General features: G+C 40.2%; 1 protein-coding gene across 2 annotated transcripts in view; it reads right to left on the reverse strand.

Moving 5' to 3' along the window:
• Positions 1-2,132: 2,132 nt before the first annotated feature.
• Positions 2,133-17,407, reverse strand: part of INPP5F (inositol polyphosphate-5-phosphatase F) — a 40,902-nt gene continuing 25,627 nt past the window's right edge. For both annotated transcript variants that reach the window (XM_079978381.1, XM_079978382.1), the window contains exons 8-20: positions 16,582-16,761; positions 15,427-15,494; positions 14,470-14,594; positions 13,787-13,864; positions 11,693-11,813; positions 11,201-11,329; positions 9,773-9,890; positions 9,029-9,227; positions 7,145-7,216; positions 6,932-7,005; positions 6,358-6,486; positions 5,551-5,638; positions 2,133-4,823 (exon numbers count right to left, since the gene is read on the reverse strand). In XM_079978381.1, coding sequence (XP_079834507.1) covers positions 3,662-4,823; positions 5,551-5,638; positions 6,358-6,486; positions 6,932-7,005; positions 7,145-7,216; positions 9,029-9,227; positions 9,773-9,890; positions 11,201-11,329; positions 11,693-11,813; positions 13,787-13,864; positions 14,470-14,594; positions 15,427-15,494; positions 16,582-16,761 — 2,543 coding nt within the window. In that variant the 3' untranslated portion in view covers positions 2,133-3,661. The remainder of the gene's footprint in view (positions 4,824-5,550; positions 5,639-6,357; positions 6,487-6,931; positions 7,006-7,144; positions 7,217-9,028; positions 9,228-9,772; positions 9,891-11,200; positions 11,330-11,692; positions 11,814-13,786; positions 13,865-14,469; positions 14,595-15,426; positions 15,495-16,581; positions 16,762-17,407) is intronic.

The following is a 17,407-nucleotide window of genomic DNA, read 5'->3' on the forward strand; positions in this document are numbered from 1 at the left end:
GCACTCCTGATGAGACAAACCAAGGCAGCTCCTTGGTACAATTTTGATTTTGTGCCTCTGCTTTTCAACATACCATCATACCCAAGAGGCAGCCCACATCCAGAAAGGCTTCCGTTTCCTCAGCAACTAAGTCCTCTCCCAGAGTTCCCATTAGCTCAGGGTTTGGCAACCTAAGGCCCATGAGCCGCCCCCAAACCGAGCCACCCGCTTGGCGAGTCCCTGCGCGCTGCACTAAACCAGCGCAGCACGGCACGGGGGCTCATTTCCGGGGCGCCAGAACTCATGTCGGAAATCACATCTGCACAGATGCAGATGCTGGAAATCGTGCGTGCGCAATCCAACCCAGAGAGGGATCTCCGCTGGAGTGAACCAGCCCAGTCAAGGTAAACCTTGCCAACCCCTGCATTAGCTGCTTATATTGAGGCAGCTGCCAATGGTGAATGGGCATCGCCCTTGTGCAGGACAACAATTTTATATTTTGCCCGTCCCCCCAAAAAAGTCCTTGGAAAGTTTCAAGGTTCCTGTGGTGAGAGGTGTTCTGCATTATTAGCTTGGAAGAAAGGCCACAGAGCTGCAGTTGACTTCATTTGTGCAGCTTCTACAACATCAGTTCCCCACCCCTCCATCCTTTGGCAGAACACAACACTACTGAGGGTAATATGCATGGGGCTTTGGTGCACCTTGCATAATTTACAGCCTTTGTTGCAGATGTGGCAAGCTGCCATGCATCTAAGGTCACAAGTCCACTGCCACCAATACATCCGTCCGATGTGCAACCTGGCTGCATCATTGCAATGTTGACACTACATCCAGGTCAAATATATCCACCGTGGCATTCAGAGGTGAATACCTGTTCAGGGAGGAGGCCCTTATTTATAGAAACAAAAGGGGGGGTGGAATAGAAGCCAATACTATCAACATATAAGCTACAGATTTAACCAATGCATGAATAATCAACTAATGTCTAACCAGAGGATATTCCATGTTTGGAATCTTGTAGACTCCCTTAAGGCAAAAGTAGTGGCAAGTCTTCATTCATGCATGGTAGGTGTTTGGGCATTCCTGCATCTAGCACCAGTATGGTTGGATACCATACATTATGCCTTGGGAGGACTAGGCAAATCAATGCAGCAGACCTTAAAAGAAATGGGATAAGATACTTTCATAAAAACGTCTTCAAACTGAAGTTTTTTCTTTTTAAAATCCTAGACTGAATAGAATTAAAATAGGGCTGTGGACTATATAAACTGACTGTTCAAACAACGTCTGAGGAATCAATGCAAAAGTCTGGTTCATGTATATAACACAAAACTACTGTTTATTCAAGCATGGCATAGCATTAAGTGCAAACCCAGCCCAGCACCTTAACTCATTAAAGGTTGAATTATACTGAAGTCACTAGTATACCAGGGTTTGTAGCTTTATAAACCATGTTAACGTTAATCATAACCTACTATTATATGCAAGCTATTGCTGCCTTTAATGATTTGCTGGTCTCTCTATCAGAATGCTTATCCAAAATCTCAGCTATCTGAACACAAAGAATTATACCCAACCCTTGCTACACAAACAGCTGATTCAAAGATCCAAACAGCCAAAGTTTGCCCATTTCTTTACTTGTTTGTACTTTGCTGGTTGGTGGCAGCCATTTCCAGCAGAAACCATGGAGGAAGAGAGGGAGGTAAGACAAATCGTGGAGCAGCAGAGATCAGACAAATCAGTTTTTCCTTTGACTTTTGCTGATTCGCTGCAGCAATTTCAGGCAGACACCACAGGAGGGAGGGAAAGAGGGAGGGAACAGACACATTACAAATTAGGAATGTTCCCATTGGAAATAATGGAAATCATTGGCTTATTACTCACCTAGCAAACAATTTCCTAGGAACACATTGTGTCCAGAAAGTGGGGCCTCTGTGTCTTCTCTGGCATAGTTTAAGTGATCATCTGTCAAATGCTTCAACTTTAACTATAGTCGACATAAACCATGATTTAGCATAATGTGTACACCGAACCAAAGGCAGATACTGAATACGGAGTCAGTTTCAGACCAACAGTGGGGAGAGGCTGTATCCATTCAGCAACTCAAGAACTAAAAAGGATCTCAGCATTTCAAACACTTACTCCAAAATGCATACTATTAGTATTTTTTATTAAAATATTTTATATAGGTCTCCCACGTTAAAACAATACAATATTATTTTAAATATACCCACAAATTTATACAGACACTCCAAAAAAAGGAATACACATTACAGTAATAAGAAATAAATAACAAAATGGAAACAGTATCAAAAGTATTAGACAAGGACAATCAGGTTAAGGTGATGATCACTTCTGTTATAGCAGAGATATTCAAAGACATCATACCACCATTATGACACTCGTTAACTGCTTAGAACAGTACATGCAGTCTAGCTATAGTACACATGTACTAACATACAGAGACCCTGGCTCTAGAATGAGGACTAGTGAGGCTATGAAGCTTAGCAGAATCCAGTGTTGTTTCTGCTGCTACATTCTACTATAGAACATCAGTCAAGACTCCTCCGGGAAATAACAGAATGAGCTATATAGGAAATTACTTCTTACACATCAGGTTTTTGGAATCAGATTCCCGGGGAAACATTTAGATGCGGCCTCATTCCCCACCAGTACTGTGACAAAGCCAGAATTGGTCTCACAACTGATTACAACTACAACTGTTTCGAAACACTTTGCATTAATTGGATTTTAAATATCAGCAGTATGATTTTATGGATGAGTATGTTTTAGATTATGTCCTTTTTGGTGCTTTCGTGCTTATTTAGGCAATTGTCTCCTCATATGAACACATTAGCACATACCTGACATTCAGCATTTTTTTTTAAGTTAGACCTTTGTTTTTCCTCAAAAAGAAAATAAAGGCTGCAGCCTAAGAGTAGGGTGTCAAGTTTCACTACAGAAGACACATAATAGTTTGCAGACACACCGTAAGTTTTTTTTTAAGATTATTTATTGTAAGAAAAACCTTTTCAGCAGCTGCCCTGCAAGCTTTTACTCATTACTATATTATTGATTGCTCCTAGATACCATAGTTATAAATTAACAGAGGTAGGAAGAAGCAAGGAATCGATGGGAGAGGAAGGAGAGTAAACCACCCCCCACAGGCATAGGTATTTAAGACCTTCCTCTGCAGAGACCACCTCCCTTAGGAATGCAACTAGAACAAGAAAACAAATTTAAAAATATAAATAAAAAAAGTTAGTCTGAAAAATAAATAGAATGTCATCTGTGAGTAAAATAGTTCACTGGTACAGTGCAAGATTAATAAGGTTGACAGGTGTTCAGTACCACCCCCTTCTACATAAATCAGAAGGCCTATAGAAACTGGTCTCAAAAGATAACTGTGCAATTGATCACGCAAACTTAACATGCACATCAACCACTGGTGTATGAGCTACCTGTTTAGTAGTTTTACCTTCACCAGCTCAGCTGCCTGAGGATAATTCTGAAACCTGTTCAGAACCCAATTAGCATCTCCCAAACCTTTCTGTAAACATAGTTACTGGCATTTTTTTGATACCAATACTTAGTGGCAGTTGGTTCACCCCCTCCCCTCAAGGGGCCGTTACAAACCATTTGTTTAGCAATATGTACAACTTAAATCTGAAGCGTGTGCTCTCTAGATCTGAATTATCCGTGTCTGACACTGCGTGAACATTTCTCTCAGTTCATTTTGCTGAATTTCATTTACAGATTCTGGTTCAACTGGGCTTTTCTGTACTTTAGCCACCGCAAAGCTGATTCCTTGGGTCAAACCAGCTTGTGTAATATTAGCCACCTGAACCATAGAGCTGCGAATCTTTGCAAAAGGAGAGACTGCCCTACTGCCATTACTCTCTGCTGGTGAAGGTGTCATATGAAACCCTGACCCAGCTTCCAGTACACTGGATGAGGAGCCTGGAGTATTATGAGACTTAGCATTGGTGTTTTCTACTGCTAAGAATTGTGATCCTGACTCTGAAAATGGTACATCCAATTTAGATGGTCTGGAAGGAGCCTCAACAGCTGTTCCCAAGCAAGATTCAGTTTTCTTAGAAGCGTTATTGCTAATGCGATCCAACTCTTGCTGAGCTTCTTGAGAATTCATCTCTGTTTCTGAAACACTTGTCATCTTAGTTTGAGCATCCTGCACAAATCTGTGGCAGTAGGCATCAATTGGCTTAGTGAACTCTATTACAGCATTGTCTGTGGCAGGAGTTTCCTGGGGTCCTTTCCCTTCCGATTCAGACTTTTTAGTTTGGTCTTCATAGTGTGTCACGTGGATTTCTGAAGGAACAGGAATGCTAATGTTGATGTCAGTGCTGCTTATAGATTGGGACCGACTGCCTAGCCGAGGAGCAGAGGCGATGATACCACAACTGGGCAGAACATAATCTATCTGTCCCACGTTCTCCAAGGAGTCCATGAACTGCTGGTCATCATCAGATTTGGAATTTGTAAGGTACTCATCAGAATGGAATGAATCATTATCTGAGGAGATCTCAATGTCAGATTCTACGTTGGCTTTAGCATCTGCCATGGGATTTTCCATGGTTTCAAGACTACTGTCAGATTTCCAAAGATTCACTTTCAAGTTCGGCTTTAAGAAGTTGACTTTCATTTCAGGCTTCGTAAAGTTCCCCAACTTTCTCAGGTTGCTCATGTTTACATTGGATTTGGTTTGCTTCACTTTCTGATTAAGAGATGAGAACTTGCTCATTAAGTAGTTTTTTCCTTGGGCTAGGGAGCCTCTGTTTTGGGATCTAATACCAATGATGTCCTCATGGGGTTTGCTGCTTTTCCTGCAGAATGAAGAAGATCAGTAACTTCCTCTGATAAACGTACATTCAGATATACTTTCAACACATTGCTTAATATTCAGACACGTTCTAATGAATATTTTTTTGTTTAGTGAGACATAAATACAGCACTAACTTCTGCATACTTTTCTCCTAGATAGCTGGGCATTGACCATCATCTTCCTTCCCTGCACCCAAAGCCCCTTGAAGACAGAACACTCCTTGTGGACTTGCTCCCCCAACCTCATTCAGCACGTGTGTGTTTTTTAAAAAAACCTAATGACACACCCCTCTCCCGAGGGGCACAGTATTAAAAACTTGTAGATGGGTACTGTAATACTTGTATGCATGTGCAGATAAGCTCTTAGTTACTAATTGTCAGTAACAGATAGGTAGCCGTGTTGGTCTGCCATAGTCAAAACAAAAAAATTCCTTCCAGTAGCACCTTAAAGACCAACTAAGTCAGTTCTTGGTATGAGCTTTCGTGTGCATGCACCATTGAGCAACATTGAGAGCAACATTGAGAGCACCATTGAGAGCAACATTGGTATCTGAAGAAGTGTGCATGCACACGAAAGCTCATACCAAGAACTGACTTAGTTGGTCTTTAAGGTGCTACTGGAAGGAAATTTTTTGTTTTAATTGTCAGTAGACAGCTGCTTTAAGCAACCAGTACAAGTATTATGATTCAAGAGATTTGGGACTCCCCAAGGGAAGAGTATTAACTCACCTCTCCAGTTTCTTCTCAATAATAGCTACATCTAACCCCATAGCTTGTTTTGTGATTCGCAGCATCTCCGCAATGCACTGAAGAGTATCTGAAATGCACGTTATTTGTCCATTAAAGCCATGAATAGAGCATATTCTCTCTTACTACTTCCGTTTTGTGAAAACTGAGTGTGTAGTTGCTTCGGTGAAGCTTTTCTATTGGTCTCACTTTTAACCTGGCAAGTGAGCCATTTAGCATAAAGCAATGTGAAATGAGAGACGCCCATCATTCAGCAACTGGCACATTAATGCAGCCATATAGCTGAACACAAGCATAAAAGAATGAGGACTATTCCTAGTTGTTGACTGGATAAAGTATTATCCTCTCTTAAATGTATCTTTAAATGCAGGTCTGCTTCATTCACATACAAAGCAGGTGGAGTGGGTGTCACTGAAAGAGCCAAAGGAGAGCAACATAAATGCAAGGGAAGCTTCTCTTCCACCCTGCAGTCTGTCCCTCCTCCTCCTTTTCCCCCAGATATTGAAGGGAGCGAAGCTGGGAGAACACCATAGCTTGGGCCTTAAAGGAGTTGGCATCTATAATTCATGTTGATTAATTCAATTGATTGACTAAAAAACCAGGCTCTGAAATGTGGAGTGTTGAGTTTTTCTGCTCAAGTTCTTGAATAATAGCAATTTCCTATTTTGTTTAATTCAACTCAATTGTTCAGCTCAATTCTTATAATTAAGTTCTACTTCCTATATGCAGTGGTCAGACTTGGGAAAAGTGGTTTACCTCTCTTCTAAAAACTTTGTAGAAGTGTGTTACCTTTTCCATCCTCTTCAGGGTTGCGCATCACTGCTCTAAGAGTATGGAAATATCCACTTGTGTCTTTGTATTTATAATGGAGCCTCATGCATGAGAACTTGGGCTTCCCAAAGAGAGTTGGTTCGGGACCTTTACAAAAAGCATGAATGTTTTTAGAAATAAAGAACATAACTTTCTAAATAACACCTCTGAACCTTTCAGCTCTTTTCCTAAGCAGCCATTCTACTTTATTACATCACTGGGAGAAGTGTAACAGTGAGACCACCCTCTGCTGACTTAGCTGAGATCAACTGCCCTCCTAGAATGGTCCTCTGCTGTTCTATTATGTAAATACATTACATATAAGGACATAGTTGGTACAATGGATTTGCTTGTTTTGCCTTTTGTATTGCGCCTCTTGCATTGCTATTGTTGACAACATGTGGGAGCATATAAATGTAGCAAATCCTGGGTGCTCAACATATAGAAGAGACTGTTATTCATTCATGTATTTTCAATGATTATGACAAATAGCTTAAGTTTAGGCAAGAAATGAGGAGAGAACAGCTAAAATGCAACAACTTTGAGGTCTTACCTATTTCTATTCTTTCCAAATCTTCAAGGCTCAGCCTTTGGTATTGATTTACTTTATCTACTTCATCATCATAACTAGACAAAAAGACATCAATGCCCAGAGTTAGATCTGGATTGAATCACACCTGAATCCTATTACAATGCAATAAAAAAGTAGCAAAGATGTTCTGATATCTTTGTTTTCAATGTGTAAAGTAGAAAGAATCTTACTTACTAGGCTACATAGTATGCTGAGTTAGAAAGCAGAAGGAGGACATCCACATCTTTATGAGTAGCATCCGCAAGGCTAAACAAAAATGAACAGAGTATTTTACACAGGATGACATGAAAATTTCACAGCACTTTTCTGAAGCCTTTTACACCCTGCAACTAGTATGGAGTCAATCATTAGTAATGACAACAACAACCATGTTTACTAATGCCTTGCTTCATATAGTCTGTCAATAAAACCTAGAAATCCTTCTCTTCTTCAAAATTTTGTTTTGCTGTATATTTCAAAGTAAATTACTGTTCTGAGGTACCATAGTAACGCTCTCAGGGAGTTGTAGCATAGGTGTAGTAACATCCTGAATGATCCAACCACCCACATGGCTAGTTTTAGATATTACCATGGCAGCATTTATTATAGGGATTTTCCCCCACCTTCAAAACAAGTTCCCAGGGGAGTTCCAAGTCAGAAAATACAACAACAAATGCAGCAAACCAATTTAAAACAAAATATACAGAATAATGACAGAAGCAGAAGCTCCCTCAATGTAAGAAGTGAGGTTACAGGGGAGCAGGCAGAGGGCCTTCTATGCCCACCTTGCGGAGGAAATAAACAACATTCTGGCTTTTAGAAGACATTTGAAGGCAGCCCTGTACAGGGAAGTTTTTAATGTTTGGTGTTTTAATTTGTTGGAAGTCACCCAGAGTGGCTGAGGTAAACCAGTCAGATGGGTGGCATATAAATAATAAATTGTTGTTGTTGTTGTTAGGAGGGCATGTACCAGAGGTTGAGCACAATGAGAAAATATGGCCTCTAATTACTGTATTTTTCGCTCTATAACACGCACCTAACAATAACACGCACATCGTTTTTAGAGGAGGAAAACAAGGGGGGGGGATTCTGAATGAAACAGTGGATGTATCATTTTTGTGCTTCATGCTGTGGCCACAGACATGTGATCTGATGGTGAATTTGGGGTGACCCAATGCAAAAATCCTGAGAATCCCTGTGGATCTGTGCCTTGTAACCACGTTTTTGCACCATTGTGGCCCCAGGCAACAGTGGGTGTGTGATTTTTTTGGTGCAGGCTGTAGCCATGGACATGCTATGTGATCTGATGGTGAATTTGGGCTGACCCAATGCAAAGATCCTGAGAATCCATATGGATCCATGCTTTGTAACCACGTTTTAAGTGGGGAGGGAAGGAAAAACACAGAAGGGACAAGGAGCACGAGAGGGGTGTGAAGAGAAGCAGCTGGCTAAGAATGCAGGAGAGGGATTTAACGGGAGGGAGGAAAGGAAGGCAAAAGTTTCCCCCCACGCACCCAAGCCAGCCCCCCCCCCTCTCTCTTTCTCTCTCTCTCTCCCACCTGCATGTTTTCCGGCTGCCTGCGAGTCCCTAGAAAGCATTAGAGCACAGAGAGAAATTAGAAGGAAGGACGCAATCCTTTCCTTTCCCCTCTGCTTGCCTGGAGGGGAGGGGATTTGCCTGCTCTTTGTTCCGTTTGAGCAAACACAGCAATGAAACAGAAGAGGGTGGGCAGTAAGACCCTGAGGCAGAATGCAGGAAAGCAGCAGCTTCCTCTCTTCAGGCTTCCCTCCTCCATGATGCCCGATTTGATTTTTGCCTGATTTTTGCCCCTGCGCTCGCACCAGTCGGCTCCAGGGACCACACATTCGCTCAATAACACGCACAGACATTTCCCCTTACTTTTTAGGAGAAAAAATCTGCCTGTTATAGAGAGAAAAATACGGTACTTGAAAAACATTTAAGACTCAACTCTTCCCCAGTCCCCACTGTATCCCTCCACCACCTTATTACACATTTGGTCACTGTAAAAGATGCCATGGTACTTTAAGATCTATATAACCATAGAACATTCTGCATACCTTGGGTCACAGTCAATAAGTGCCCAACCACCATGGAATTTTTCATCATCTGGTAATAGTAACTTCATGTAACTTTGCAATAACTGGCTAATCAGTTCCTGATGACTTCTCAAGTTCTCCTTGTGCAGTGCTTCATGTTCTTTCTCTTTTGTGAATATGGAATAAAGATCCTCTGTCACAGGAATGCCCTGCATTAAATCTAGACAGACACAAAAAAACACAAAAAAAACACTGAATGCATAATGAATGTATAACAATATCAATGCATAACAGGAATAAAGCTGGCGGTAAGTTACTAAATGGACTGCTTTGATTAAGTTATACCTCTGACTCTTGGGATTTAGGTATTTTGAAATTCTTAACCAAGACCTAATTCTTAAGCAAGAGCTAAGCAATGCTCAAGTTACAAGGGGCATGCCTACATTATCTTTAGGAGACAAGTGGATTTCGCTATGAGTCTTCCCTGCCTTTTCCACCATGATTCAAGACTGAAGTATTTAAAAAAAATTCACTGATTACAAATGGAGAGAGTTTTATTGCCAAAACTTCTAGAAAGCTCAGCTAAAATGAGTCAGTCTTGTCCATACTTTTAAAAATACACAAAACAAGATTTTGACCTATTTAGTAGTAGAAAACACAGACCCAAACATCTTTAACATTTCAAAGAAACCAACATGAAAAGAAAATTCAACAGATACATAGTAGACAATTATTCAGTACGGAAATTGACTGAAACTATCTTACCAATGACTGCCTGCCTATAAGCATCCCTGAAGCGGTTTAAGTAGTATCTATTTGCAGAGTTAACACCATCTTTCATGACTCCTGCCAGCTTCCTTTCACCAGTTCTTGTGAAGTCGCCCTATTGCACAAAACACATCTTTGAATACTCAATGCACTGGTTATTCATATGAGAGACATCTTAAATAACAGTAACTTTCCACTGCTTTAAGAAACGCATCTTTCAGAAGCAGAGAGTTACATCTCATTTTTTTTTAAAGTACTCCTGTACGTTTAAATAGCACTTATTTAAGAGTCACCATTTGAAATATGTCCCTTTTCTATAAAACATATCTGCAGATTCTAAACACAAGATCTGTATTGGGGTTTCTCAAAAAGTGGGCCAGGAATTGCTTTCAGGTGGGCCTCAGTGTTTCAGTCTGCACAATCCCTCCTCACTTGCCTATCCCACCCCACTAGCTGGTTGGATCAATGCCAACATCAGCGACCCTTCGCATGCTGAGTAACAGTGCTTGGGAGACACAGAAGTTCAAGAGAGATGGGGGAAGAGGAATGGAAGGTTTCTGAGGGAGGGGGAAAGCCAGAAAAGGTGTTGCAGGAAACTTTTAAGATAAAAGGTTAATGATTTATTATCACAATCATCATTACTGTTAAACAAACTGGAAAGCGAAAAGAGGATAATGGAGGAAAGCTCTTATAGGAGAAAATAAAGCATAAGAAGATCAGGGAAAAGACTGAATGAGATAGGCAGCTGGGTGGGTGGTGAATAGCAAGCAAACTAAATGTGAAGGGAGGATAGCAGAAGAAATCACCGGAGACAGGTAAAAATATGTTTAGAGTCCTGTGTGGGTGGGAAGGGGAAATGCCTTTCTACTTAGACCCCTCTGGATCAACAAATTCTGCCTTACACGGGAAGGCTGACTCATGATACCTCAAGAGCAAATGCCTGTAATTAGCTGGAGGAAAGCTGAGCTATGGAATTTTTTCCTACAAAGAAAATGCTGTAATAAAGAATTTGGCAATTTCAAAGATCTACTGGCTCGCTAGAAAATGCCTGGAACTTCCATCTGATTAATTCCAACCTCTGCCTCAATCTGCCACTATTTTGTGACAGGCTCTGCCCCTGCACTGCAGTTTTTTTGACGGCTGGGCCTCAGCAATTTTCAGCTGTCTCTAGCTGGCCACATTGGTAGAAAGTTTGAGAACCCCTGATCTATAGTATTAACTGTAGAACAGTGAAATCTATGGACGGGATTCACCTAACCAGCCCAGTCAGCAGAAGTCCTGTACATTAAGAAAGATGTGATGTGTTAAACCAAAACAATAAGCTCCTGTATAAACCTTGTAAACTATTCCTGCTATAAGTTCAGTTAACAAAACTGAAAAGAATTACCCTAAGAGTTATTTTTACTTGAAGTGAAATGTTTTTACCTTTAAAGCTGCTGTTCCCGCATATTGTCTGCTTATGGCATCACCATTGTTAGCCCATATAATCTGGTAGATCCGATTGCATTTCATTGGCAGTGGTTGTTCCGGTGGCATCACACCCAACTTCTTCAACTGGAATTTAATTTTATTGTTATTACTAAGTGCCATTCTTTCGTCTTTTTTTACTCTAGGAGTATAGGGCTGTTATCTTTCTTCTGAAGCTACAGAAAGCAAGTTTATTCCATTCGTCTGTTAACCACTGAAACCTTGTTCTCCAAACACCGGACAAAAATTTGAATTTGCATCTATTACTTGTGCAACTATGGCAAGGGTAATAACTACTGTTCTCCACTAAGATCATGCTTCACATTAGAAGAATTATTCTGAAGCAATTTAAGTATGAATAGACTATGCACACATTCCATACTAGTCTAATTGACTATATTTCACATAGTTCTCATTAATAAAGGTTTTTGTAAACTGAAGTTGCAATACCTGCTGTTCCATAACTATACGGGCCACGGCAGCTTGGACAACGTTGGTTCGATCCAGGCAATCCATACAGTTAACTCGGAAAATCCCTTCCTGCTTACAAATCACTCCAGCTTGGTCCACCCTTGCAAAAAGTGAAGAAGAAAAATATTAGAAAGCTTAAAGTGAAAAAATCCTACATCCCTCGGTGTAGAAAAAAATTCATTTTCCCTAAACCACCCCCCCACCCATATGAATGATGGGTGGGATGGCAGGATTAAATTCTGCATTGTCTGAGTGCCTGCACAGCCAAAGTAGTGGGATCAGCTGATGAGCAGGGGTTAAATCCTCCTCAGTTCAAACAAGTGTGGCAAGGGCTGTCTGAAACTCCCTCCCCTCTTCCATTCTGCTGGTCTTGCACCTGGCTCCTTCAGTTCTCTTGTGTTTTCCCTTGTCCAGCTTGAGGGGACTAGATCAGCTTTTTTATATATAATAATTTTTATTAACCAACCAATCAAATCAAATCACATCACATAAATTCCGAATTACAAAGCCGAATTTTAAATTTTTGTTGGGGGTACCCATATTTCAAGTTCCGAAGGGGATTCCAATCATCTTCTTGCTGCTGCATTAATGTCCACAAATCTGTCCAAATAATGTTCAGCTTTAGGCCCTCTCCTCCTTCTCTTCTCATAGTTACAGAGGCCTTTGCAAACAGCATGCTTTCTTTCCCCTTCTCTCCTATTTCCTGAAGAAGGCTGTCTCGTGGGCCGGACAGGGTGGCTTGAGATGAGAAGAAGAATAGGGGAGAGGAGAAACTACCCCCAGTATTTTACAGGTATCGCTGCACTTCTTACAGGCGCACTGGAGGACATATCACTGCTCACTAGAGAAGCCCCCTTTTAGTGGATCTGCAAGAAGCAGGGTTTCTCTTGATTGCCACGATGCTTGCAATAGCAGTGTTTGCTGTCTTAAAACAGAAATCCCGTTAAGGATATGGAACATGGAGCCAAAAAGCTTCCCCACCCCTGTCACAGGGGAAACAAAGAACATTACTCTCAAGAAACTAATTTCTTGTCCTTCAAAAAGGGCACCTAAACATTACCCATTCTGTGTGAGGTAACTGTATTATCACTGATGAGATGCCATCATTTTATTAACCTGAGCTTTAAATACTGTCCAAACCTCTCCTAATTAATTTTATTAACACTATTATATGCTGCCTTTAAGTGTCAAAAGCCTTCTAAGGAAACTTCCCATAAAATATATAACATGAGTAACAAAAACATCCAAACAGTAACTAAAATAACCACTGATGAAACCAACCTCAGTAATTATGCCTAAATATCCAGTTCAGTAATTATGGTTAAGAACTATTTAATTCAGCAGCCCAATAAAGCCCATTTAAGAAAATGTGACAAAGAACAAAGAAGACTTCAGGCCTGCAGCAAAGGAGTCCTGACGTTCTCTAATTGGCAGTATGTTCCACAAATGTAGGGTCACCACTGAGAAAATCTCTGTCCTATATGCCTTCAAGCTTAATTTTTCTCCTGGCAGAGACATAAATAAGGCTTCAGCTGGTGAAAAGTGTGGGCAACTTAGTTCCACACCATTCAAAGGTTATTAGGACCTGCACTTTCAAATGGGACAGATATGTACCAGCAACTGGTGAAATATAGGTTCCATTTGATCTGATCACCTGACCCCATCATTACTTGGGCAGCCAGATTTCCAAACTGTATTTAAATGCAGCCCAAATGGAATGAATTAACATAGTCCAGGCTGGGCATTACTAGGTGCAATGATAACTGAGAAAAGGCTTATCCTCTCCCAATAGACTTGTACACCAGTTGTGAACATAAGATGGTAAAAAGCACCCTGGCCACTTCTACTAACCAAGCATTCCCAGTTAGCAGCCGGCCCAGAAGAACTGCCAAAGTGTACACTGGGTACTTCGAGGGATATACAAGCTCATCTTGGACCAGTTGTAAATCACCGGCCAAAATAATCTACCCTATCAAGCAGCGTGTGTATCATTACAAGGGGGCAAGTGGCATGCAATCATTTATGTAAAATTTATTTTCTGTTTCAGAGTGAAATTAACATGCTAATACTAACCAGCACCACTTCACATCAGTGATTATGTCCGAAATGGCATCTGTCAATGTTTGAACATTTTCAAACTTCATTCCACGGCTAAAAGGTACAAAGAAAATACAACTTACTGATTTGTTTTTCTTTTTTTCAACACAAGAACATGGAAATTCATCGGAGAGATGCTTATATAATAATGGTCAGTACAATTCTACATAGGTGTATTAAAAATAACACATAATTTAATACGACCATGGGAGATGTAAATAAGGAATTGTGCAGGTCATTGTTTGAAGAGTAAGATTAAAAGTTCCACTGAATTTTTACTCTTACAGGAATGCAGTACTGTATATTTTATATCAAACGAAATCTAGAAAAAATAATCCTTATGGAGATTTTTAAAAAGCATTTTCTAGTATCTGTCACAGACAAATCAACTTGAATAGCTATGCACATGCCCAAAATCCTGACTCACTCTCTGACATCAGTATGTATGAACACATACAAGAAAATACTCACCTAAACATTTTTATAAAGACAATATTTCAAAATGACAGTTTACAAAGATTTTGAAAACATTCACAGAGGCATAACTTAGCTCTGGAAAACACCTGCCATACTATACCAGCTTACAAGAAACATGGAATGGAATGGAATGATTTAGCATTTTTGTATTAAATTGCTATAAGACATTTTGACAGACTTACCAGTGTTCATGGAAGTCAAATGAAACGTATGTAAGACTTGGATTGTTGTACATTAAAACTTGTTTAAGATAAGAATCACCAATAATTTTTTCTCGTCCAGCTTGGTCCACCAAGTTAATGATAATCTGTTAAAAGTTTTCAAAATAAAAATGCAAACAAGTACATAAGACAAATGAAATCTAACAAGTATGTACAAGGGGCAAATATGTCTAGTCTAGGAGAAGTTATAGGTGACTGCTGTGTGCTTTCTCAATACGTGCTAGAAGCTCCCTCAGAAACTGTGTCCTTTAGAGTGCCATCAATTAATTGCATGTAATCCAACATTATAGGCTAATTATGGTTGAAAAGTTGCTTTTCTCCTAGCTCTCCAACATTCAGGATTAGGATAAAAAGAGTTCGCATACACAAATGCACAGAAACCTGCCAAGGCAGCAACAATAGTTAGGATGCTCTCTGGCATACAGCTGCTGTTTGGTCCTAAGCATGTCACCTTATATGGTTGTAATTGTTGTTCCAATGGTTGGAACTGCGAGAAGCCAAGTTACAGGGAACCAAGCGGAGGGCCTTCTCAGTAGTGGCACCCACCCTGTGGAACGCCCTCCCACCAGATGTCAAACAGAACAACAACTACCAGACTTTTAGAAGACATCTGAAGGCAACCCTGTTTAGGGAAGCTTTTAATGTTTGACAGACTACTGTATTTTAATATTTTGTTGGAAGCCGCCCAGAGTGGCTGGCGAAACCCAACCAGATGGACGGGGTATTATTATTATTATTATTATTATTATTATTATTATTATTATTATTATTATATCATCATCATCAACAACAACAGGAACAGCTTTCAATATGAAATGCAACCATTTAGTTCTATTCTTCATAAGTTAAAAGATATACATCACCATTACAATAGTTCCAAACTTTAATATATGATCTTGTAATAATTTGGAAACCCACCTGTTTTGTATAAATTTTCAACTGTTCTTCAAAATGTGCACGGAAATATGGAACAGTTTCTTTTTCACCTGCAAAAAAAATACCTTGTTAAGGAAGCTTGGGGGATGAAATGGGCACATTTAAAGTATTCAAACAGGGCCACGTTGGAAGTACATGCATGGAGGAGTCTGTGGAAAGAAATTCATAGGAAAGAGAAAATTACCGCTAAGAGACGAATTTGGGCAATTCTGGAGCATAAATGAATTTCAGAGCATTTTTCCATAGGAACTATTTCTTCCAGTTCAGTACCACTCCAGAACAGAACTGCAGCCTGATATCCCATCTAACGCTGCAGCTTGCTATTATCCCAACCATCTTCACTACCAGGTGAACAGGTGCATCTAATTCACTAAAAGAAACTCCTGGGGAGATGTACCTTTCTAATACATTTGGAAATACTTAAACTGAAACTCGGCACTATTTTAAGTATTATCCTCCTCAAATGTCAGGTGAATGCAAGAATGTAATTTCATCTTTACTTTGCTTGAAAAACTGTGCTTTAGGAGGAAGGGGTGGTAAAGCAACATTCTGCAGTAGAGTACAACTCAGGTTCAATCGCTGGCATTCTCAACTTGATTATGGATTTACAAGTAGCATGCTCTCAGCTGATCTAACTTAACAGCCACATTCAAGACTTTCAGGCTTTTGATCTGATTCCATATAAAGTGATCTGTGCAAGTTTCAAGATGCCATCAGAAATTTTGTTTGCAGAGTGGTTGCTTCCATAGAAGGATGTCAAACAAAGGGTTGTAGGTTTACGTTATTAAATTAATATACCATTCTTTATGTGTACCTGGAACATCACTGTTCCCCTGCCACCCTTAAGAACTCAAAAAAGTTTCATCTGTGTAGTTTGGTTTACAGTGTTCACACAACACATCCAAGTGGCACTTGTCCCTTTGGGAATTGTCCCTCTGCCAATTGAGTGTCAAATAATGCGAGCAGCAGCTTGCTATATCCTGGAGTATGGAAATAACAGCAATGACAATACTCCAGGTGCATGTGAAGGGACAAAAGTGACTACCTTTACTACAACTTGAAACATAGCTATAAATATTTAAGTCTATCAAACGCTGTAGTAAGAGCATAAATCACTCATAAGGTACCAACGCTTACATTTGTCCAGTCGTGGCCGGGGATTGTATCTGTAACCAACCTGACTCCAGAACACAGGCACTGAGCCTCTCGTCTGAACGAAAGAGAGGGTGTGGTTATGGACGTGAATCAATTGTTCTGTCTCCACATAATTTGCCACATTCCCATTTTTATCAACGCCTCTCCGTTTGTAACGCATTCCTTTAAAAAACAACAACAAAGAATTCTCAGGAAGGATATAGCAAGCCTATGAATAGTATTTGCTAGAGTAATTTCCAGCTGTTAAATGCTACTCCGTTATAGCAAAAGAATGAAGAGATCAAAAATGTCAAATCAAAAGTCAAACTTGTAATCAGTAGATTAAATTAGTCCTACGGCAGATATTTGGGGGTGGGGGGAATTAGATGGCTGAAATCAATTTGTATATTCAGAAGACTACAGTGAATCTTATGTAGTTTATTTATTTTATGTACTTTATTTTATGTAGCCAGTTTTATTTTAAAAACAGCTTATTTTCCTCACAATGAATGCACAGGGCTATGAAAACTAATTCCTTTGGGGGGGCAGGGGTGTGGCATATATTCAAGGTGGGATTCACCTAGCAAACCCCATCAACAGAAGTCATGTGCAAGGACTTCTACCTGAACAATGGGGCTTCCCCCGACTCCTCCCCCTTCATACCTTGAAATTGGCTCATGGGAGGGAACCCCCAGAATAGCATGCAGTGGGACAGAGGAAGGATTGTTCTGTCTGGCAATGCTTGCACAGATGGAACAACTGGAAGAGTATGGTGATGAATTCCACCCTCAGTGTTTATTACCATTTCTGATTTAATTGGCGATGGCAA

The sequence above is a fragment of the Podarcis cretensis genome (genome assembly GCF_951804945.1).
Source record: "Podarcis cretensis genome assembly, chromosome: 5".
Classification (NCBI taxonomy): domain Eukaryota; kingdom Metazoa; phylum Chordata; class Lepidosauria; order Squamata; family Lacertidae; genus Podarcis; species Podarcis cretensis.